This window comes from Stegastes partitus, unplaced genomic scaffold (assembly GCF_000690725.1).
Source record: "Stegastes partitus isolate 25-593 unplaced genomic scaffold, Stegastes_partitus-1.0.2 Scaffold175, whole genome shotgun sequence".
NCBI classification, from domain to species: domain Eukaryota; kingdom Metazoa; phylum Chordata; class Actinopteri; family Pomacentridae; genus Stegastes; species Stegastes partitus.
The window spans coordinates 670,207-695,155 of record NW_007577906.1 but is presented as its reverse complement, the minus strand read 5'-3'; the positions used below and the strand labels follow the sequence as shown (position 1 = coordinate 695,155).

The 24,949-nt window shown below is 44.6% G+C and overlaps 1 protein-coding gene across 2 annotated transcripts in view; it reads right to left on the bottom strand.

The window, feature by feature from the left end:
* Positions 1 to 24,949, bottom strand: part of zeb2b (zinc finger E-box binding homeobox 2b) — a 117,115-nt gene that overhangs the window by 10,628 nt on the left and 81,538 nt on the right. For both annotated transcript variants that reach the window (XM_008279892.1, XM_008279893.1), the window contains exons 3-6: positions 13,708 to 13,959; positions 6,923 to 6,991; positions 3,203 to 3,391; positions 1,266 to 1,480 (exon numbers count right to left, since the gene is read on the bottom strand). In XM_008279892.1, the coding sequence (XP_008278114.1) occupies positions 1,266 to 1,480; positions 3,203 to 3,391; positions 6,923 to 6,991; positions 13,708 to 13,959 (725 nt within the window). The remainder of the gene's footprint in view (positions 1 to 1,265; positions 1,481 to 3,202; positions 3,392 to 6,922; positions 6,992 to 13,707; positions 13,960 to 24,949) is intronic.

The window sequence follows — 24,949 nt, the reverse complement described above, 5'->3', positions numbered from 1 at the left end:
TATATTTTAAGCCGACTCCACCTCGAGAAGTAAGACGTCACCTCGTCCGCGGGGCTTAAACAATCATTTACAAACCGAGCCGTGAATAGGAGTCGCCCGGCCATTGACTGGACTCCGGAGGGGAGCAGCAACAGCATTGTAATACGAGGATTGGGACAGCGGCTCAGTCGGCCGGCCCATCTGCTCACGTTTACACCCAGCTGGTAGATCAGGTGAAAGTGCTGGCTGCTGACATCTGATCAAATCAGCCACAGTCTGAGCCTGTCATCCTCGCTTCAGAGAGCACAACACAACACCCACGACCTGGGACTGAACACCGCAAAGCATCAGGGTACATGATATCATCTGTTATTGGCTGAGCGGCTGGCTTCTCTTTTTATAGCTCCGCTTGCATTACAAGGTTTTTCTAGCGGAGGAAGTTCAGGAGAATTTTCTGTGTGGTACGAGGAAAAAAAAAAACAAGATTTCTATGCTTTGATGATTTCCGAGCAGAAAATTAATATCTAAATCACGAAAGGATTTTTTTTTTTCTTTAACAATTTCTCCACTTGTAATCATCCTTCCAAGCACAAATACCATCTACTTTAAAATTTACAGCTCCAATTTTAGCTCGCTGAGAACTTATAATTATCCCCCGATGTGCCAAAACTCTGAAAGCGTGCAATTTTTTTTCAGCCACAATCTATCTCGGCCCGCATCTTCAACTTAAAGCTGACAAGCGAGTTAAACGCCCGGAACTGCTGGATGTGTTTTCACCTCGCAGGACTTTAAGGTGATTCATGCTAACTGCCAGCGGACTCACATTATATTTCAGACGTATAGGATATAAATCGCCGGAGAAAAATTCAAGTATACACAGATGTTTATGCAGTGCATGAAATTAGAAGCGGAGGGAGGGGTGGAGTTTGATGGAGTACCGCGACTGCAGGCTGCACCCGAAGAACATTAAAGGCCAGGAGTGAAGTGAAGTTAAGGAGCTGATAAAAATTTCCAAATTGGAAATTAACACAATCATTCGATCGTGAACACGAGACTGGAAAATCATATCAGGGAGGGCCATCAAAAAACCATTTAGGGCCTCAATTAAAGTTATTACCATTAAAGGATCTGCATCTTCAAAATGCCATGAAAAATTAATAATGATTGCCAATCAGAAAAAATGATCTCTCTTCTCTGAGGGATCAGAGCACATTAGGACGGGAATGAAACAGGGGATGGAAGAGGCAGAGAGTGAGAGAGAGGAGAAAAAAAAAAATCCTCCTCACCTGATCCCTCGCAGGCTTGTGTGTGGCCATATGCCGCTCAAGCTGAGTGCGGTAAGCAAACGTGTAGTTGCACAGGGGGCAGGCGAAGTTCTCCTCGTTCTTCTCATGGCGGTACTTGATGTGCTCCTTCAGCGATGTCAAACGCTTGTAGCCCCGGTCGCAGTAGGGGCAGGTCAACAGTTGGGCGAAGGCATCTGGCGTTCCAGGTGGCAGGTCTGCACGGGAGACAGCGGGAGGATAGAGGAGGGAAGAGGGAGGAGGAGGAAAAGGGGAAGGGGAAAGCGGGCCAAAAGGTCAGCGAATCAATGGCAGCTAACGGGCGAGCTGCCCAGAGTGGTATGGGAGTTATCTGTGCAATCTGCTCCACATGAGAGCAGCAGTGTCGGGCTGGCATCCGCCGCCGCCGCCGCCGCCTCGACCTCCTCCAGACGTCGTGAGGCTCACGGTGCCGTATGTACGGAGCTGCTGACACACACATAACTCCCCATACCTTCGTAATTGCTTTAAACGGGCCTCGCTTTTTTAATGCGCTGACACATTCATCATGTCTGCAGCATGAATCATGTTCAACCCTCCCCCCCCACCACACAACCCTCGCTGTACTTTTCTTTCCCTCCGGGGAGCTTCAGAGGTGCGCTATCTGATTTCAAGCCCCCTGCCCAGCTGTTGCTTAAGACTGTAGGTAAACACCCAGGCATCCGGCGAATCTGTGGGACCAACAGCTGCCCGGTCGTGTCAACGGGAAGAGCTTTCTTTCTTTCTTTCTTTTTTTTTTTTTGGGGGGGGAAACATTTGCTGGGAGGTTAGCCGAGCAAGCTGCAAGATTTGGGCCACATGCGAAGCTGGGTGTTGTTTTAAAAAACTGTCAATTTCGGTGTCGGTGTCATGAAATACACCTCGATTGTAAAGAATTTAGACTCTGCGGTTTGAAGTTCAAAGTCACGGTCAAGGGGTGCTGCTGTTTAACTCACATTTCTCACTACGTTTTATATCATTATCCTGTAATTTTCACTTGCAGCAACATCAGACGTCGCTCTGCTGAACCCCCAAAACCTGCCGGTGTGTTTGAGAAGCATTTCACTTTAAACTGTCAAAATTACACTATTTATCCAAGCAAGAAAGAATCCATAGATTCTGATCTTTTAGGAGACATTTGCTGTAGAATCACAACCACGTCTATGCTAAAAGAACTGGGATGTTTCATTAAAATGACTTTATGTCTTGTTTAAAAATTAGCCACAAATCAACCGTTTGTGTGAATTAGATTCTGTAAAAAACAAAAAATTCTGCCGTCTTTGACACAACCATGAAGCCATTGGTGCCTCAGGTGTAAAACAACAGTCACATGAGAAAAAATCTGAGATTTTTTTCAGCTGAACTGCAGGAAGTGTTCACACACAGCAGATACAAGATGGAAACCAATTAAATGTTAAATATTATTGTTATGTGTTTGAAGCTTTCCCAGCTTTCACAACAGCTGGAAAAATGTTGTGCATGTAGATTCCAGGTCATTAATTTTATTGTAAAGAATAAAAGATATTCAACCTTTTAAAAAATGATTTCTAGAAAAATAAGTGTCATTCTGCACAATAGACAAATTTGAGTTCTCTCTCCTTCTATTCATGGTTGTTCTGTCTCCATAGAGGTGCAGGATTTTTTATTACAGTTCAAAATGAGCCTACAGTGATTAAAAGTGTGTCAGGAGTCAAAAACAGCTGGAGTACAAAGGATTAACTGCAAGAAAAAGTGCAAGATTTTCAAAATAAAAGCCTAAAATTATCAAAATGTTCCAGTTTAATGACTTAATCTGTAAAATGTGTTGGACAATGCTCCACTCTTAGATCTTAAAGATATTGTCCGCCCAGAAAATGATGCAAGGAACAGCTTCGGTTTCACCTTTGACCCCTTCCCATCAGCCCCCACAACAGGATTCGTACCGTTCTCCTCCGGCCCGGTGGCCTCCGGCGTTCCCAGGCGGGACAGCTCCTCCGGGGCCTCCGGGTAGATGATGGCGGTGTCGCCGCGCTGCAGGTACTCGGCGATGCTCACCACGTGGCTGTCGCCGTCGTCCAGCTTCCGCTTGGCGAAGAAGTCCTCCAACTCTGAAGTGCAATCGACGCTCTTGACTGAAGGAGGGAGACGGAGAGAGAGAGAGAGGAAGGGAGTGAAGGAGGAGATAGAGAGAGAGGGGGAGGAATAAATTGGATTCACTTCTTCCCCAGAGAAATGTCTTACAGGAGGATATTGGGAACATCTTGGTGGAAATGCGATGAGGATAGCCACCCTAAAACATTACAGCGGTGCTTTGGGGAGCATACATCTAAATTACCGGGTTTGCTTGTCACGCCATGTCGGCTCAAACAAGAACTGTAACTTAATCCGGCCAAAAGTCAGAGATAAACGTGCTACCACGAGCTCCCGAGGAACGACGCGTAAGGAAAACTTCGCTGACCCAATTTAGCCATGACATAAAATCAGATTTCGAGTTTAGGGGCTGTAAAATAAAATAAAAAAAAAGAAGAATAACACATGCACATATACACAATCGGGGCTTAATCAGCAACAGAGCCACGTCTCTTTGTATCGACTTTCACATAGAAGGTCAATCAAGAGGCTGTGGCTTTTGTTGATTCTGTGTTGAACAGATTACCAGGGCCAAACCACAAACCAGCGCAAAAAAAGAGAAGAAGAAGAAAAAAAAAAACACAGAGAGAAAGAGCGAGAGAGCTGAGCAGAATGTATCCTAAGCCAGCCAAAGTGCTGAGGCCACACAATGCGTCGTTTTTCTCAAATTATTTCCCAGTCCCTTCTCTTCAGGGAAACTCCTAAGCTGCAGCGCGGAGATAGCTGCCTCCAAAAACACAAACCGGAGCTAAAAGGAATCAGCAGCCTTCATTAGGCGAAGGGGACGGCCGACTTTCAGAACTGTTTACAACCTGGAGAGATTCTGGAGGCTGTTTGGAGGAAAAAGAAAAAAAAAAGAAAAAACGAGTGACGTCTCATCAGACTTCATCCCCTGTTAATTAGGCTTTTAGACTGAGAGCCAAGGTGAGGTTTAAAGAGCCATTTGTTAGCCGGTGATGACTTTGCGGGCCAATTTGCGAAAGGTCAAGGTAGTAGATATTTGGATGTCAAAAATGGCACCGAAATGTCATGGGTGCCAATGGATCGCTTTTGATAACCGTGATCGCATAATTTCCGGCGTTCTCATTAGATGATTCTTTGTGAGCGGGTTGTGATGACTGACTGTAAAATATCTTTTCTAGTGGATGCGATGTGAATACGCGAGCTTGTTTGCTAGTTTGTAGAAGCGAAAATGTCCGATTTTGGTTTTTAGAGCACTTTAGAAAAAAAAAAAACAAGCGTCTGTGAAGAACTTTTTTAGTCTTCTTATGAGCTAATTTTGAAACTTTATTTAATATGTCGAGTTACAGGAAGTCATGTTAACACATTCAAATCGCAATTAACTCAAGTTAATTTGACTAAATTCCCCAAAAATTCCAATCAGAAAGGAATAAACACGGCAAAGACATGAAGTCAAATCAACTTATTCTTTAATTTACGTCATGTAAATACGAGTTTTGCTCATTTCTAAGCAACTGACTTTAAAATAAAACCGAAAAACACGATTAGTTGAGTGCAAAATTAAGTTTCTAAGAAACACAGCTAATTTTTAAGTGGAGTAGATTCTTGATTTTGCAAAAAACTTGCTGTGAATCTTTGTTAGATGAAGTCCTGGTTGGCTTCAGCAACTGAGATTTTCTCTGTTAATTGAAGAAGAAACTCTTTAAACTCCGAAAATGTTGAAGCAAATCAAATCTGTAGCTTGTTTTTTTACGAGACTCGTTGGATCAACTTCATATCTTGAGTTTATTCAACTTGTTTTCTCAAGTTTAGTTCATTTAATTCAGCTGCAACTCTGAAGATAAATCAATTTAAGTGCAGTTAAATGACACCTTCAACAACCTCCTCCGTCTTTCAGTTTCAGAGCGACTGAGAGATGTGATCATAAAAAAAAAAAGAGTTTCTTTCAGGAGAAACAACCGACTCTTATTCCAGCGCGGGGAGGAAATCACCTGGATCAAAGTGTGCTTTGGCACCGGGGACGTGATCAAACTGCTCATGTCTTTAAACGGAATCACATGTGATCTGGTGGCGCAGGAGCTTCCACAGCGGTGCCACGGCATTGTTTCCAAAAAAAAAAAAGAAAAAGTCCTCTAAGAAAGCAACAGTGGAAATGGAAAACATTCGCTTGAGTTTGCAGAAAAGAGAAAAAAAAAAAGAAGTGAGGAGGAAAACACCAGAAAGTAAGAGTAATTACAGCTGAAGGGAGGCTTTGAGGCCGGAGCTGCGTGGCGTTCGGTGGGGTGCGTTCGGTTTACCAGAACAGCGTCCGGGGCCAGTTGTCGGGGTGGCCAGGATGATATCATGGAAGGGAGGGGGTGTGCGGCCTGCAAATCAGCTCCGGCGGCTTAATGAAAAATGGCAGATAGGGTTCGGTTCCACCAGAAGAAACGCTTAGCTAACCGGGAGGGCCGAAAGTAGCATGTGTAATCAGAGGTTATAAAAATTAGGATCACTTTAGCTGCCTGTAAACGCGCTGAGATTCGCCTCAGCGGTTAGTGAGTCAGCGCGAGATGATTTCCTTTTAATTACGCCTCAGAATTTGTTTTGTCGCCGAATTGGTTTCCCACCTGGAGCCGCAACGCTTGGAGCAGCTGAAAAGAGCATAAACATGGTAAAAAAAATTGGGAAAAAAAAGTTCACTTTTCGACTGGATTTAGTCCAATTGGAGCAAACGCACTTTGCATAAGGGTAATTTAACTTTGTTATTCGACTCTCTTGTGGCTTGCTGTTAATTTTACCTCTCAAGACATTTAAAAAAAACAAAAAAACAACCCGAGAAGGAAACCTCTGGATTTGGTTGAATGAGGAGGGGAAGATGTAGGGCAAAAGACAATTAAACCCTTGAACTTTGGCAGATTCCAAAAACAAAAACAAAACAAAACGGCATTTATCAGAGCTAGAAACTGTAAAATCAGAAAAATTTGGCGAATTTTCAGCTTTCTGTCGGCCCCTGAATGCATCACGAGTGACCTGAGGTGCAATCAGGAAAATTAACCAAACCTCAGCTTAAAAGTTGCGATATTTAAAACATTCTCTGCTCCTCGGTTCAAGCGACAAGTCACATGACAAAAAAATTTCTTGACTAATCGGATGAATTGCAGGTTGTGGCGACACATTAGAGAGATTTGGAGGAAAATTAAACCGACTTGATCGATTAAATAAATGAAACGTGGGCTTAAAAACAGAATACAGAAGCGCAGGTTGTTGGAGGATACATTCTGCACGGTGAAACATCTCGAGTAATTTGAAAAAATCCATGAAGGCTGAGAGGAAAATAAAGCATAACGTAAATGTGGCACGGCTCATAAATGGTAAACAGAGGAGAGATACATTCTGCACGGTGAAACATCTCTTTAGAGTTCATGTACACCCGATTCTAGTCTCTTTTTTCCCCTCTTTGTAATGATTTATGGCCTTCTAACTGTGTGATCCTGCACAGAACACATCCCATCACAACCGTTCCCATTAAGACTTCGCGTTGCAGCGACAAATGAGTTCACGGCGAGTAAAAATATCTTCACTCGACTCACCTGTACCGTTTCCAACCGCCTGCAAAGTGGCATCAGGCCCCAGGGTGTCAAAATCATCTTTTATTTCATCTGCGGAGAAACAGAGAGGAAGAACAAAGCAGAGGGAAGGGGAGGGTGAGTGTCTCGGTGCAGCAAGCAAACCCACAAACGACGACAATGAGGCCTTTAAGACGAAGGTATGGAGAAAGCAATAAAGGCACCGCTGTGCATCGCAGTGCGCCGCGGCTTTGTTCGGCATGCTTAATGAATGCTATCATCTGGGCCAGACAGTGACTTATTTACCTTTAACATGACAACAAGCGGCGGGGGAGGCGAAGAAAGCTTCAATCGCCAAACAGAGCGATTAAATACAACACGGAACACATCCACCTGAGCAATCATAGAGCTCCAGCCAACACGCCGGCTGAGCTTATTACTCCCTGGCTGTGACGCCGCTGCAATCCTCTGCATGCAGGATCACGCTTGTTTTATCATATGTCATTTGGTGGATGCTTTTATCCGGAGCTGCTGCGAGCATTTGTGAGCGCGCACATTTTTTGCGATCCGCCACAAGGCCTGGCACCGAGCTAGTGCCTTGCTCCTGACTTAAAAAGAATACAACCCCTAACCACAAATTTGGAGCTTTAGCTGCACAAACATTTCTCAGAGGCCGAGCTGCGCTGCAGGCAGAAATAACCCCATTGGTTGGGGTAAACCTCAGGTGGGTGGGGCCAAAACATTAATGTGTTCTGGTGAGGTACGGCACTTAAAACAGGAGGAAGCTATTATTTCACAGCCGTACACAGAACACTGAAGGGGAAAGTGCACTTTAACCATAGACACATCTCCACTTTCAGCACTGAGCGTCTAGGAAGCTTAAAAAGAACCCAAACGTGCCTCGAAGAACCAACAAAAATGACTCCTCTAGTTAGTGTAAGTAAACTTTAAGGAGCATTTGTGGGTTCACCTGCTTTTATTATTGTAATAACACTTCAGAAGTATTTCTAAACGACAAAAAATGTAAGAATTTGCAGCTCTTCTATTATCGTGCATTGAATAAAGTCAGAACCCAACATTTTAAGTTTATTATCATCGAGGAACCAAAAATTCTTACACTTAAAAATAACTATTATCAAGTTCGATTAGCAAGAAGCATCTTGAAAATGGTTTCTTAAAGAACCTGTTTCACCAAAGTTAATTGATGGTGCCTAAAGGAACCATTATTGGAGGGTTCTATTGGGACACCCTCAAGGGTTCTTTTGAAGAAACCACCAAGAACCTCTTTCTAAAAGGTTCATTTGACTTTTTGTTGCTTTTATCAAAGTAGAAGCAGGTGTGAACACTGTTCCCAATAGTTCCTTGAAGAACCTGATTATCAAAGTTAATTTATGGTGCCTTAAAGAACCATTGTTTGTTAAAAGAACATTTTGCTAAAACTGGTTCTTTTTTCCTTCCAGTTGAGCCGCTCTGAGCATCACCAAATAAATCTAATAAAAACGACAAACTCTAAAGAACCACATGAAGAACCCCGTCTCTGAAATAAAGAGGCCTTTAATCGGCGACGGCGCTTCAAAGAACCCGAGAGCCTTCGAGAACTGTTGGCGGAAAGAAAGGAATCTTCAAGAACCCTTTAACATCGCGTTCTGCAGCAGTACGTCATCGTTCTAGGTTCATTCCTTCGCCCCAGACAAACCCTGCTTTTCCTAGAAGTGTTTTAACCCTCCGGCATCGGTTTAAACGGAACAAGTCCTCGCTGCCAATCAGGATAATGGCAGCCGGCCTGTGCAGACGGGCAGATATTGTCCTGGCACAGGTGAGGCGGCCGTAAATAAGGCGCGGATTGACAGGCTCATAAACAAACCCACTTTCTCCACAGGAGGACACTGACCGGACAATCAGCCTAAGAAGCCCCTCGTCCCTCCTTCCTGCCTCGTCGGTAAAAATTAAATCAAGGTGCTTCCGAGAACATGGGGCCTTTGTATTAAATAAAAAAAAAGAAAGAGGAACAAAAAACCTGCATTGTGCTCCTTGCACGCATCTGTTCTTGCTCTGCTGCTCCTGCAAGGACGTTACAAGTGTTGCATTGTGATTTCTTTCTCTCTCTTCTTTTTTTTCTTGTTCCACCAGCTGACAGCAGGATCTGATGCATCTGACTATCCCTTGGCTATTAAACCAGGATGAGCGCCTACATTAGAGAAACCTGGCTGAGATAATACAGGAAAGGTGGTGGGTGTATTGTTGATAATAATGTTATCCTGCTTACATTACTCGGCACAAAAGCCAGAAGCAACAAGAATTTTTTATTTTTAGTTAGAAAACAATGGGCTTAATAGTTGTGGAATGCTCTCTGAGGCTCGCAATTCAGGGGTTTGCTTGAAATTAAAGATTTGGCTTCTGCGGTGAAATGATAAATACCCCTGTCAATGGCTTGGGAGAATAATGACAGGCTCCTCTGGAGGGGTATGTCCTAGTTTAACTTTGCTCTGTTTTCTCGCTGTACGTTTGATTGCACGTCTGCCAAGCAGCATCGAAACCACAGTCGCAGTATGGGAAAATAAATGGGTTTTAAACAACATAAATTAAGCTGTGACAAAACAAAACAGATAAAAAAAAAAAAAAGAGAGAGAGAGAGAAAAACCTCCACCGCAGATTAAAATATACCCACAAGTATCAGATATCAGCATGTATGAAAACCTCCCCCCCACACCCCCATCGCTCCGTCAAAACTCCCTCACATTTCTCGCGTCCTCGTAGGCACCGTGTTTGCTTTGGGTAATCAAATTTGACTGCATACTTTGGGTGTGACGCAAGGGGATGACCAGTGGGATTAGCTGGCCCTTCACTCTCCCCTATTTACCTTGGACAACTTTTGTTATCTGTGGTCTGGAGGGAGGGAGGGACGGCTGCTTCCAGTAGGAGGTAGGCTAACACCACATACACCTCCTCCAGCTTTGGCCTCTGGCACACATGCATGCACGGATCCATGCCAGTCCCGCATTCAGACCGGTGGGGGGGGACGGGGACGACAAAGTGCCATTGTGGCCAGTTGGGCGCTCTATAGTAAGAAAAGGATGCTATGGGGGCGCTAAGTGAACATTTGCATGCTTTTTATCTCCCTGAAAAGAAACAAAAATTGCCACAGTTTAGGTATTTGATTTCCTCTGGATCCATTTGTGCCACAAATATGCGCCTATTCTCGGTGGCGGAGAGCCTCTTGGATGAAATGCGTCCACTAAACGGGGGGAGAAGCGTGTTGTTTCAGCAGTAAATCACACCAGACCTGAGGCGGTAAGGTACACACCTCCTTGAAGAGTGATGTTGAGGTCGCGGCGCTCAGGAGGAGTCCAGACTACCTCGGCTTCGCTGTAATTCCGCCTATTTTCATAGCGGCTCTGATGCTGTTTATTTTGAAAACATTCCTATTTTTATGGCCGGTCACCGCAGCAGCAGCTTTAAAGTTGGGCCCTTTTGTGCGCCGCATCCCCCATTCATCCCGCCGGAGGGTTTGGGATTGGATTAGAAAAGCCAATCGTGGGGGTATTTTTAGCAAGCGAAGTTGTCAATAGCAGATATTCTGTGTCAGTGTTCCATCTCTTGGCGTTTTGCAGCCAAAGAACACAGCGCGTTTGGTTCTTGGCAGGCCGCTCGAGCATCTGAAACAGTGCGCTTATTGAAAAACACGGGAAACTCCTGGATGCGGTAGGTAGGGAGGCAGGTAGGTGTTGTTAGAAATGACGAATTAATGGCTGCACAACTTGATAGATGTGCAAAGAAAACAAGAACCACTGTTTGATCAGAAACAGAAGGCCGGAGTTGGCAAAAAAAAGAGAGAGAGAGAGAAAAAAGAGGATGTTTTCAAAATGTGGAGCTCTTCCACGCTGGGATTTCTGCAAGTAAGACGCCCCGAGAAAGAGGAGTTTAAAGAGGGCAGAGGCAGGTGATTTATTTGAAAATGTCTGTCAGTGATAATGATGTCATGCTTTCCAGCACATCGTGTCCGTCCAGCCTCGCTGTGGGATTAAGGAATGTCAAGGACAAGACTGCGATTGTGGCTCCGCGATAAACTTTTTTCCCTCAGAAAGCGACAGCAAAAAAAAAACCCCGAGGTTTGCTCCGGCGGCATGTTTCTGTTCCGAGGCGACATTTTTCGTGGGTTTTTTTTTTTGCAGAAAATTTTCTGTGCAACGAAGAAGAAGAAGAAAAAACTGTTGATAGGGGAGTGACGGCCAAATCAGTCCGAGTAGGAAGGAGGGCGGGTGCTAACTTATCTCAGGCCTAAGTTATGTGCTGAGGTATCACTGTAGACACTTAGGCACCGCGAGAGGAGGGAAAAAAAAAAAAGAAAGAAAAAAGAAAAAGCAGGCTGGGAAACACAGCACCCGCAAGATTGGGAAAGAGACTCCCAAACGCTCTAATGAACTTGACTTGCTCTCCGAAATATGTCAGACACTTTATCACACAAGAAGCGTATTATCTGGAAATTGCAACATAGTTGAATTACAGACATTATGGCACCGCAGGTCTTTATCAAATAAACAATTACCGTATGCAATGACAGCTTGTTTATCCTTTATCTTGATTTATTTACCAAACTGTCTTTTTCTTTCCTCCACCCCTTAAGGATACGAACTGTTATTTAGGAGATTTTTTTTTTTTTTTCTTTCCCTACTCCATCCCTAATAAATGTGCAATTTTCCCCCATATTAAAATTTAAGACTGCTGAATGTTCCCCCGTTTTTCGGCGCCGTGCACAGCTAGTTCATTAGCAGAAATGAATAGCAAAGCCCGGCTCATTTAAATGGGCTGTCTTACATGACTTCTCGCCGTACTCTGTTCCTGTCACATGCTTCCAAGAATCATTGACTCTTATTATACATGTAAATGGCTATCATAAAAATAAAAATTTCATTTAAGATTGTTAATGACTTTTTGCAGCAGTCTGGCTTCCTTTAATGATTATACCCTGCCCCCTAATTAAAAGTATTTATCTTTCAAGCATCCGTGACTGGAGCCGCCGCAATAGGAGTTGCTCAACAAAAGACGATAAGTCAGTCAAGTTTGGGGAAGGTTTCACCTGCCGGGAGGAAGCAGCTTCTTCTGCAGGAGCGTCGTAAAAGCTGAGAGTAACCCCTCACGTCTTGCAGAATCAATCTCACCTCCTTCTCATTTTCTGCAGCTTTTTTTTTTTCCTCCTTCCCTCCTTCCTCCTCCTCCTCCTCCTCCTCCTCCCAGCGAGGTTATACATTACTGTAAATATTTTTCGTTGTTTGGCTCAGAGCAGGACTTTTCTCTAAGCGTGAACCAAATGGTCTCCGCCGCTCGCAGAGAAACTGTTTATCATGTCTGTCTGCTGAGGGAGCATCATCGGGGCTTCACCGTCAGACCTGGCTCAAGCATTGTTTGCCGAGCGCTTCGCGGGGTTTGTTTAAGTCTACTCGGGCACCAGATGGGTGGGGTTTACGGCATAAGATGATACCACGAGTGGCAGGATGTGCACACAATCGCTAGAAAGTATCCGAAAGTCAGCTTAGTGGTAGTTGTCGTGACTGACAGCTCACCTGAAGCTCACACATCTGGTAAAGCGGATAGAACAAAGGCCAGACGCATCGAGTTTTATTGGAAAATGCTCCTGTTTTTCGATTTAAAATCTATTTTTTAACCCTTTTTGTTGCATCTGCGCCGTCGTTTCAGAGCGCAGGTGAAGCTAAACCCTCGTGTCTCCAGATGTTTTCTTTCATCATTTCCGACAGCAGCTTGCAGATCTGGTTTAACAAACACTTCCTTGAACCTCAGCGGCGGATCCGCAACTCTTTTAGTCAACAGAACCCAAAGCAAGAGCCGGTGGAAACCCAAAATTTAATTAGAAAGTCATCAGCTTGCCTTGTAGCCAACTTTCCAAGTTTGCTCTTCTTTAACCGTCGGAACCCCGAAACCTGCCGGCGGGTTCGAAAGGCACGCTAACGTCAAATAATTCTGCAAAGTCGCATTTGTCGGAGCCGGAAACTGTAAAAACAGGAAGAATCGTTGGATTTTTAACTTCCTGATGATCCACTCATCTGTGATGTTTCGGTTTTTTTTAACAAAGCTTAAACAAATCTAAGGTTAAAATCCCGATATTTAATCAGAATCACTGGCTTCAACTTGTCTAATATAAAAAATTGTCAAAAATAAACAGTTTGCTCTAAACAGATTCTGTAAAAAAATAAAAATTCTGCACTTCTCTGTTCAATCATGAAGCCATTAACGACTGAGCTGTGACCAACAGGCATTTATGAAAAAATCTGAGAGTTTTCAGGTAACTGTAGTGCTCAGAAATTATATATAATAATATTAGTAATAATATTTTTAGTTCTCTGTCCTTCATGGTTGTTCTATTTCCATGGAGATACAGGACTTAATAGAACAGTGAAAAATGAGTTAAAATGTGAAGCTCAGAGGAGTTAAATGCTGCCTAAATGCAGATAAACATGCAGGAATTTCAAAATAAAAGCCTAAGTTCATCAAAATGTGCAAATTTAATGACTTAGATTTATTAATCTGCAGTATTGAGGTTTGAAACTCAACTTTAATGTAATTAAAGTGTTGGAAAGTGTTCCACCTTATATCTTTGAGGTGCTTTCTACTAACAAAACGATGCAGGGAGCAGCTTTAAGTTTAGCCTTTGACCCGTCCAACCTCCCCCTGGCAGGTTTCTTTTTTTAGGCTCTGTCTGTGTGAGGACATGTTTGGGTTCTCTCCACTTCTACTCATTGTTTTTCTTCCTCCACAGCGAGCAAAAACGCCCGCAAACGAGCAAAGACACTCACCAGTACCATCGACCGAGGCGCTCAGCATGTCGTTGTCGGGCCAGATGTGCTCGACGCCGCTGTCCCGCATCTCGTCGTCCTCCTCCTCCTTGGTGAGCAAGCCGTGGCTCTCGGCGTGCGGCGAGGCCTCCGGGTTGGTGAGGCTGGCCGGGCTGCCGGTGCCGTTGATCAGGGGGTCTTCCTCGGACACCGGCAGCTTGTCCTCCTCCTCCGTCTCTGAGCCCGTCTCCACCACATTCTCGTAGTTGAGAGCTGCGACACAAAAAGAGACACGAAGACATAAACGATTGAACGGAGAAAAAAACCCACATTACTGCTCGGTACAAGGCGTTTTTTTTTTTTTTTGTTTGTGTGTGTTTGTTACACCCCAATTACAGCATCCGCGAGTGGAATTTGTGACCGAACCGCAGCGGTGGGCAGACAGCTGTCGAGGAGATGCGAGCCAAAATAGCCACTAATTTTCAGTGGTGCTCACATGCCTCGGATGCCAACGAGCTGCACCTTTCAGGATGGCTCAGCTCCGCAGCATACCGCTCACGTCTGAGATGCTCCGCATAGCGCATGCGATATTGCAAAATGTTGTCGCCGTGCATACAAAAGGCTTAACCTATAGTAATTTAGATTATTCACCCCCTTTGGATGTCATTTGCATGTCCACCGAACCGCGAACACAAACATAAATGTTTCCTAACGTATGAAAATCTGGAAACACGACCGGAGGCCTGTCGGGTTTGACATATATACGCATTCGGAGCCCCATCAGCAGGCCTCGACCCGCTTCCACAACACCCAGGTCCCACACATATGCCTGCTTTTCTTAAAATAGACGGCCTGTAAATAAGGGGCTGTGAACTCAATCAAAGGTGGCTCTCGCGCAAATTAGTCACCGCCGTCGGCTGGTTCCTCGGCGAGTAAATCACAGCAGAAAAAGGACGTCAGAAGACTTATTGGAGCGGCGCAGATGGAGCGCAGGGCGAGCCAGGAGCATGGCATCACATGTTGGGGGGTTGGGGGGGGACGACACACCTCATTGGCAGCTTGTTCAAGAATGTTCTGCGGCGAGAGCCAATCGTGGGAGGGGCCCCGAGAGTTCGAGCGAGAAGAGGTGGAGGTTGTTGTTTTTTTTATGTTTCTGAGCAGTAAAAAAAAATCTGCAAGCAGCCCATAAGTCAGCGGAGCTTCGGTGGAAATCAATAGATTTACATCTGAGCCGTTTGTACATAAATAGAGGGGAAATATGCAGAGTGCCTGGCGTTTGTGACCCTGCAAGGAATCAACAAGCTTAATTAAGGCAGTTTTATGCCAAATGTTATAGCAGCCGAGGCCCCGAAAGTGTCCCTGCCTCTTGAACTCCCCCAGACTGACATTTCTGAAAACGTTATACATATCAAAAGATAAGCCTCCCCACATCTCCTCCTGACACGTCTCCCCGCGATTGACTGGTCCGCACTTGCCTTCAGCGAACAACTGCACAACAGGTGCAAATTAAAATGAAAACGGGGCTTTCAAACGTGGGAGGGTGGAGGGGAAGGCAGACGGGAGGGGAGGCGGCGGCGGCGGCGGCGGGGGAAGAGGAGGAGGGTGGGAGTGCGGTGACCTGCCTCGAATACCAATCGACGGAGGAAACAAAACCTTTTCAAGAGGTGTGATCACAAGGGTTTAGGCAAGTTCAGACTCAGTAATGCTCCTCGGAGGACGACAAAAAAGGCAACCGAGGCTGGAGACCCACGAGTGGAGGTTCCTGGGTGGTCCCACGTCCACCTTGGCGTCTTTATTCTTGTGGGGGGAACTCTTTACCTAGGTCGCCAACTTGCTCGAAAAAGTGATCATTTTTGCTGAGGTTTTTTTTCTCAGCCATCAGCTCTGTGGTCGCCCCCTCCTCCAAAAAAAAAAAACCCAACTTGCAAAAAAAAAAGAAGAAGAAGAAGGGGGCCCGGTAGAACAAAAGGCCGAGAGGCTTGGGAAGCTATCAACCCGTCGCTGTGAACCTGATCTCTGGATGCAGATTCAATGACGGCCGAGCAGGGGCCGGCTGAATGAAATTATCTAAGGCTGGACAGGTTTTAAAGGGCCCATTCTTCCCCAATAAAAGGAGCGAGGGAGCTTCTTTTTGTTTAGCAACACATCCACCGCGGCAACGCACACCGTTCTGACTTCCCACATAAGGAATGAGCGGCTTTTTTTTCGTGCACAACAAACTTTTCAGGGGAGACTTCAAAGTGGAGTTTTTTTTAAAATATATTTCTGTCTCCTGAAAGTTTTCTGAACAAATTTAAGCTCGCAGGGGGGAGGGAGCGGGAACGGGGAGGGGGTGGCGTTGAACTGTCGTCGATGCAATCTTCCCCGAACGTCAGCTGTCAACGTATACCTCCAAGAAGGCAAAATGACAGTGGGGTGCTCGTCAAGTCAAACGCGTTGGTATTAGCGTCGAGAAAGCCGCCATTGTTTAGGTGCCACCGCTGACAAGAGCCTCTCCCTCTGCGAGCGCCGAGCATCTATTGGTATTGTGTCACGCAACAAAGTAATTCTAACCTACTAATATTTCGCAGGCAGTTATTTCGTCCCCCTTCCCCGAACCTCGCTCTTAATCAGCCTTTTGTGCCGAGACAAAGGCAAGATAATGTTTACCGCTCCTCTCCTCTGCCTTTTTTCTTACCTTTAAGTGTCGACAAAAGCAATTACGCGTGACGTCTCGCTAACTGTTGCTACCTGTTCCCGATCGCTCGCCTTTTCATTCCTCTCTAAAAGGTAAATAAATAATAGAGCCCCCTTTTGACTCGCGGCATAATTAAAATGACACATGTAACAGCGCAATTCTTGTTTAATGTCGGGTTTTAAACTATCTGACATAACCCTTTCACAGGCCTGGCATTATTCTGTCACCGGCGGGGGAAGAAGTACAGAGCAAAGAGCGATATTGTATATTGATTGGGAGCATCAGCGGAGAGCAAAAAAAGGGAGAAAGTCTTATTAAAATCTCATCATTTCTTTGATAAAGATAAATAAAAGAGGACAAAAAAAAAACAATACTTCAGCGGTGACAGTAGTTGTTTTATTTTAATCTCAAACTCCAAAAAACTGAAATGATTGTATTTACGAGGCGTCGGGTTGTTTTTTTGTGACAGCGGACGAATCGCCCCGGCCATCAAAAGTGCTTTTTTTTTTTTTAATGCGAGAGTCATAATCGACTCCGAGATAACTCCACTTCGCTTTTGGCAACAGTTGTCGGAGGGGGCCACATGCTGCATTCAAAGACGCCAAAAGTCACTGGGAGGAACGTGCGTCCAGCCTTTCATGTTGACCTCGCGCGACTGCTGGCAGGAAAAACTTTACACGTATGGAATTTCCTTCAAGCGGAGGGACGCGTGACACGAAATAAACAGTGAGAAAATGAGGCTACGCTCGCATTTGTAGTGAGTCTTTGATTCCAGAACCCACTTTGAGGCCTTTCATACATGAGGATGGTCTTGTTTTTGGAAGCTCGTGGAATCCAACGTAAAAATTCTGTCACGCAAACACCTTTTTTTTGTTAAACTCTCTGAATCCCAAAACCTTTCTTATCTGCAATGAATCGACAAAACTACACCGTTCATCACAGCTGGAAACAGCAAAAGATCTAAGACGTCCAACTTTCCAACGGTCTTTGAACTAATCGCACAAGATTTAACCACAAATTAGCACTTAAAAATCTGCCAAAAATAAATAGTTTGTTCTATACAGAATCTGTAAAAGCTAAAATATTCTGCGTCCTTCTGTGCAACACTGAACCCATTATTGGCCCATTTGCGACCAACAGCAACCCGAGAAAAATTCAGGGAGTTTTTGGCTGAGCTGCAGGCAGTGTTTACGCAGACGACAAGTATGGAAGCAAATTAAAAATGCAAATAGGGTAATTATATACAGTATGTAGAGTTATTTTAGTTTTCCCTAGTGTTGGGAACACCTGTGGGAACTTGGAGAAATGTTATAGATGTTGGCTGAATCCAGGTTTTTCAGTTTTTGTTGAATAAATAACCAAAGAAAGTCAACTTTTTGCTCTTTGTTGCTGCTTAATAGCATTCTAATTGTGTCAGACTGCACAAAAAAGAGCTGCCTCTTCTTCTAGTCGTGGTTTTTATGTTTCCATAGAGGTGCAAGACTTCATATAGGAGTGAAAAATAAGAAACAGTGAGTAAAAATATGACAGGAGTAGCTAGAAACTGTGCAGAGTTCAGAGGTTTTAAATGTAGCCTTAGTGCAAGCAAACATGCAAAAACTTTGAAATTCAAGTTCAGAATTATTAAAACTTTGCAATTTAATGACTTAGATTCATGACATCCAATTGCAATCTAGTCCACAGCGAGTAAAAATGCGAAACAATCGCATCAAACAAAGGTTTCAACTCCCCTAAACGGCAGAAATGGGTTCGTAGGTGTTCTGCATTTCAAGTTAAATACAGCTGCGGTGCGAAGACGCCTCTCCAATGCCCCAAAACCGACTTTAAAACTGCATTTTAACTGGACTATCTGCCCTTCTCGAGGTGCTACACCTGCACTCTGCCGGGCGATAACCATTCCGCGGCGCTAACAGGTATAATCACATTTATTTAGCGCTCCCAAAGTAGCCGTCCAGCGCCCAGAGGAGGCTGCACTGGAAGCCCTTTTTTTTTTTTACCGCTCGAGTCTCGGAGAGAGAGACAAGAGGCTCTCGGTGCTCGGCAGGCCAGCGGTGGAGGTGATGGCTGCGGGGGGAATGACTAACACCCACGTTCGCGCACTCACGCTAACCCCGGCTGACTTTTTAGTCAAGTGTCGAGGCTTAGCTCCAGGTGACACGCTCGGCCTCCTACGCCGATAATGAGCCAGGACATTCTCCCTATTGGACGATAACTGCTCGCGCTCGCTCCCTGTCTCATGAATGTGAGCCAAGCGGATCACCTGGATGGCTGCGAGGGAGATGGGGAAGCAGGAGTTAGCCGCTCGCTCGCTGTATGTGTGTGTGTGTGTGTGTGTGTGTGTGTGGGAGGGCATTAAGGTGGAAGCGAGGTCGCTGCCTCGTGGCGATGGCCAGCGGTAGTGGATTCTCACGATGACCTTTTGTCTGCCATTGTTCCCGTCTGCAACAGTTTAAGCACTCCTGCTGGATGGAAACCTCACACCTACGGCTACACAGTTTTTCTGTGCAGTTACCTCATTTTTACATTAGCAACTCTGTTTTTTTTTTTTTTAGATAGTTTTCGTCGGCCTTGAATGCGCGCTGCTCTTGAGCTTTTTCGGCCCAATTTTTGAACCTGCTCTCCACCGGCTAAGAGCATCGTTAGGTGCTTCATTTTGGTTGCTTTTGCTTCGGTGGCAGGTCAAAGCAACTCAACTAATCACCAGAAACGTCCGTCATAACTTTGAAAATCCAAAGTTGGAATCCTATCTGAGCCAGAAGCCAAAAAATATCAAACATTCGACTGTAAAGAAGCCAAAAATGCAGCAAATGTTGCAGAAAAATGGTTCTTTTGGGTTGTAAAAAGCACCAACACCAACTAACTTTATGCATCTCTATAAAACACTGAAGGTTCTTTAATCCTATTGCAGGTAGCGGCATAAATTAGCAGGTTATTTACACAACAACTCATATTTAAAACCTCAGAAAACTGTGAGAAATTTTCCAAATGCCAAGTTGGATTCTTGTTGCATACTTTTTTTTGTGCAGAACCCAAAAAATATTAAATATTTTTACGGAAATAAGAAAGTCTCTCCTTAAAAAGCACCGTCACCAATTGAAGAACCTCTTTATTCAGAGGATGGTTCTAATAACTACTGAAGATTCTCCAGTTTTATTGGAGTTATTTGGTTTGGAGGCAGGTAAAAGCATGATATTGGAACGGCTCTGAATCATCGGCAGATTATTTTCATCAGAAAACTGCGAGAAATGTCCGCCACGTTGGAAAAAAACAAACCCAAGTTGGCATCTTTTGATGCGCAGTTCTGTCCAGATTCCTACAAATATTCAAGGTTTTATTAGAACGAAGCCAGAGATGCTGCAAATTTGTCTACAGTTAGAAAAATAACAGATCCTTAGAAGGTTCTCTGGTTCTGAAAAGCACCACGAGAACCTCTTTTGTTGTGGTTCTTTAAAGTACTAAAGGTTCTTCATCTTAAATCTGCTCTCTTGGGTTGCTGGCAGGTAAAAGCATGAATGTGCAGATTATTTTCTCAAGTCGTCATCAGGACACAGCGAGAAACGTCCGTCACACCTTTGAAAATCCAAACTGGGCGTCTTACAACACGCTGACCAACAGTCCAGGTTCCTGAAAACGGTTCTTTACAGAATGTATTTTTGTGAAAAATCAATTTACGGGTGCCATTTTTCTTCTTTAAACTTAAATCGACTAAAAATAGCTCTTTCATGGCATCCATGATTTTTTCAGAGCGTATTTTGTTCCAGACCGTCGCAACGTCTTCCAAAAAAAAAAAAAAAAAAAAAAAAATCACACACCCACGTTTGGAAATGTCTGTTTTAAGCAGCTTCCACCTCGATCGCATCAGAAACTCAACATCGAGAACTTTGATTTGCAAACTTCTGCAGCTCGCGTGACTTTCTGTTTTTTTTTTTTTTCTCTCTCTGTCGGTCGCCGCGCTCCGAGCCGAGTCACGGCGGACAAAAGAAAGGCAGACATGTTTGGATATTTTGTGCTATCTTGTCTCGGTATAATGGTGCGATCGAGCACAAGGGGGCAAATCAGGGCCAAGTCGGTGAAAGGACGGTGGCAGAGGGCAAACAAAAGCTCTGAAAAGAGACAGAGAGGGAGTGAGGGGTGAGGGGAGGGGGGACGACTCGGGAGAGACGATGAATGGTGAAAACTCAGTGAAGTGTAAACGCAACCTGGGATTGTGTGCGAGTGTGTGTGTGTGCGTCTGTCTGGCCGGTGTGTGTCTATGGAGACGGGGGGAGGGGGCGTCGCTGCAGAGAAGTTGACGTGGACGTCACTTTTTACACGACTGAAGCTCCTCTGCTAACGTGAAACCGTGATTGAGACCGCGTGGCGAGAGGTAAGTCAAAAATCTCATGCAAAAGGTGCCAAAATCACAAGTTACCAAACACAACAACAATTTGAGAAACACCCCAAAAAATCAGACAAATCCACAAATGCTGCCCTTCAAGTGGAACTCTTGTTAAACACATGACACCTGCACGACTAGATTTCTCTCTTTAAATCAGCAGTAACACACCAGGTGAGCAAAATTACACACTTTTAGCTCATTAGAGACCAATATTAGCAATCTAAAGATGCGTAATTAAGCATTTTCCTGCATCGTGTGTCCAAATCCGAAGCTCAAAATCACAAAAGTTTAAAAGCAGTCGAATAAAAGCACAAAAATGAGGTAAAAATGGGATTATTTGGGAATTATAGACGCATTTAAGGCAGAAAAGGTGAAGAAACTAAAAGGTGCAGCATCTTATTTGCTGCATCTTTTGGATCTTTGCTCCAATTTTGGGCATTCAAGGCACTAATTTGCAAATTAAATCTGCATTTTTAGCCACAAAAGGTGTCGTTACACCGAGCAAAGAAGCTACAGCGTCACATATGGATCAATTTTATGCTTTAAATCAAAACGCAGAACACGGAACGAGAAACTTTGGTGATTATTTGCGAATTACATCTGCATAATTAAGTGTTTTCCACTATTTCAGGCAGCAAAGGTGAAAGAACAAAGCACACAGCATCGTATTTGTTTCACTTTCGGGGCCTGAAATCCGAAAAACGTGTCACAAAAGCAAAAGACTAAGAGGAATTTGTGATAATTTGCAAATTAAATATGCTTCTTTAAGAGTTTCTGGCACCAAACGTGGGCCCGCACACCGAGCAAAATGCAGGAGGAAAAGTTTTGGCATCGCGTTCGCTGCATCTAATTAATCATTTTGAAATAGGAAAAAAAAAAAAAGAAAAGAACACGAGGCTGAGGAACATTTGCATAATTCAGCGTTTTTGACGACTTCGGGGAGAAAAAAGGTGAAGAAGCAAAGCATCCAAATTTTTTGAGGCTTAAATTGAGATTGAGAAACACTTTTGGAGGAGGAGGGGGGGGAACTTTTTTTTTTTTCGTCAAATCGCCGCTGGGTTTTGTCCACGAGGAGACCCCGTCGCAGCGCCGCTCACTAATTCAATTAAAGTCCCATTTATTTGCAGAGGAGGCCCGAGCAACAGGCTGGGGAGGGAGCGGGGAGCCTCAGAAAGCTTGGAGGTTTGCTCAACAGCTCAGAGGTCCCACCTTTTACCGGGTCCTGCATGGATTCACCATCTGTGCCCCCCCACACCACCACCACCACCACCACCACCACCCTTCCTCCCCCAGTTCACACATGTTCCTGCCTCCAACAAATGTTCGAAGTAAACCTCCTCCCCCCCTCACCTCCCTCTCCTCCTCCTCCTCCTCGTCACACAAGCCAAAGAAGAAGAATAAAAAAGACACACAAAAGCTTCCCCTGGCTGCCCTCAGGACTCCCAGGCCAGGAGAGTGGGAGGGAGAATTCAGAGGAGGGGAAAGGTTGGGGGAGGAAGAGGGAGGCGTGAGGAGGGAGGAAGGAGGGAGGTTGGAGAATATATCTATCTATATATATATATTTTTTTACTTCTGCACAGGTGAGCTTCCCCTCCTTCTACCCTGACACACGTCAAGCAACGGGAAGAGGGGGGAAAGAAAACGGTTAAAATTAGAAAATTTAATTTATTTGATAATTTCCCAGAATAATTAGAGTTAATATGGGTTAATTAATATGCAAATCTCTCAGCAGATGTTCGGCAGCGAGGCTGCGCACGGCTGAGGAAAAACAGCCCCCTTCTACTTTCTCCTGCCTGGTTTTGGCTGTCAGTTATTGGGCCGTAATTACTGTAACTAACCAAATACACACACACACACACACACACACACACACACACACACACTGAGGCGGAAAAAAAAAAAAACGTTTGCTGGGTGAACTGCTTCCAGTTTTGGAGTCGTCGCAGGCAAAGCGGGGCTTCTCACACACATAAAGGGAGACCATCGCTAATTTCCCCTCCACTATAAAGACCCTTTTTATGCTCGGAGCTGAATGAATGCAGCAAGTGCTTTAAACTATTTGAAATTTGCGGGGCTTTTGTGTGTGCGTATAAATGTGGATTGTAAAGAAGAAGAAGCAGCAGCAGCAGCAGCAGTGGAAGGCAGCGACGACTGCGACAAGAGCACCTGCAGGTTAATATCGAGCAGAAAGCACGGCTAATAAAACAGATGTGCGCCGTAATAAAGGGACGGACACGTGTTTACATGTTTGCGGCTGAATATTAATGCGGTAAACACACGCGCGCGCAGAAATTTCGCAAATAAAAATGTTGCTCAACAGACCCCGACTGCTCCTTTAAAAAAATCATTGTTTTGAACACACACGCGTCTCTTTACTGTAAATGGAGAATTCTTTAAACGAGCTCACCAAACATCTTTCCAGAGTTGGCAAAAATGTAAGCAGTAAATCATCTCATCACTCCCCCCCTCCCTCCTCTGTGTTGTCGATGTTTTCTAGTTTTGAACTCACAGAAAATGATTAATGACGTTTCTACAGAACCAAGTCGTAGCTTGAAATCATAATATTTAATTTATTCAACGTGTCTTGTTTAAAAAAAAATCAAAACAAACCGCTCGCACTAAACAGATTCTGTAAAAAATAAAAAATTCTGTGCTGCTCTGAGCAGCCGTGGAGCTCAGAGTGACTCAGCTGTGACCGACGGTGAGGTGGCGAAAATTCAGAGAGCGTTGGCTTGAACTGCAGGCAGTGTTTAGTAGAGGAAATGCAAGTAGTGAAATATCTGTAGCATGTAGAGTTATTACGCTTTTTTGAAGTGTTGCTAACAGCTGTGCGCATGTGCAAAAACATTGCACAAGTTGATTCCAGTCTTTTCCAGCTTTTGTCAATTAAATAATAAACAAATGTGATTTAATTCGCCTTTTTTCTCTGATGATTTGCAGCATTTTAGCTGCTTTAAACAGCACAGGAGACACTTCTGAGCTCCCTCTGCTTCTAGTCCTGGTTGTTCTGTTTCCAAAGAGGTGCTGGACTTCATACTGGAGCAAAAAAAAAACGAGGCCGCGGCGGGTAAAAAAAAAACAAAAAAACTAGACGGCAGCTTTTTATGAATAAGGAATAATAATAAAGAGGCCGTTTTGGACGGCGACAATAATCACAAGTTGCGGCTCCAGAATGAAAACGTCTGGCTCCTTGTTTGTATCCTTGTGGGAGGAGGAGAGGGTTACCTTTAATAGAAAGATTTAATTCATGAAGTCTTCCCTGGGGAGGCAGGAAAAATATAAGAGCCTATCTCGGGGTGCTTGCCAGTGTTCTCCTGTGGTCAGCTCTCTCCAATAATAATGTGTTTCTGATAGCGGCTGAGAGTGTGTGTGTGTGTGTGTGTGTGTGTGAGCCACAAGCCGAGACTGTTATCTAAATCGTTCCTCTTTCTCCACAGCTTTCCTCCCCCCAATCTCAAAAGGGACGCCATCGAGTCCGCACACCTGCGACATGCAAAAATAGCAAACACACGCCAAGGAGTCGGCATGCGGGGTGTGTGTGTGTGTGTTTTCTTTTTTTATAAATCGAAACTTTCACACATGTAAAGAAACATTCAAGGTAGGTAGAGAGGGAGGGAAGGGAGGGGAGGGAATCTGCTGCCGCCGCCGCCGCCCCTCGTGTCGGGTTTTTGAGGTGGGGCGCCAAATTGATAGCCTTCTGTTATCGGGTTTAATGTGCACGTCATGTGTGAAGGCCTCAGGAGAGCCGGCGTGGCCTTGCAGGACTTTGTGCGCAGCGCCACCGATGATAACACATCTGCTTCGGGTTCATCTGTTTATGAATCACTCTTATCTGCCCTGTAAGTGCTACAACAGTCCTATATGTGTGTGTGTGGTGGGGGGGGGGGAGTAGTGTAGTGCACCTCAGAGTGTGGGTTTGTTGTGTTATCGTGGGTATTTACGAGGGAGGAGAAGACGGGAACTCATCACAGCACACTGCATTTCTGTCACTGTGATACTAACCGACGGTTCGGTCACGTGCGGCGTAAGGTTTGGAGTAACACAACTTCAACATGCTCCTGCTGCACCTCTATTGGAACAACACAACTATGGCTTGAAATAACACAGTTCAAAAGGCATAAATCCCCCAAAAAAGAAGAAGAAAAGTTGAATTTTTGGGGATTATTTAGCGTGCAAACACCAGAAAAAGCCACCATTTTCCAACAGTG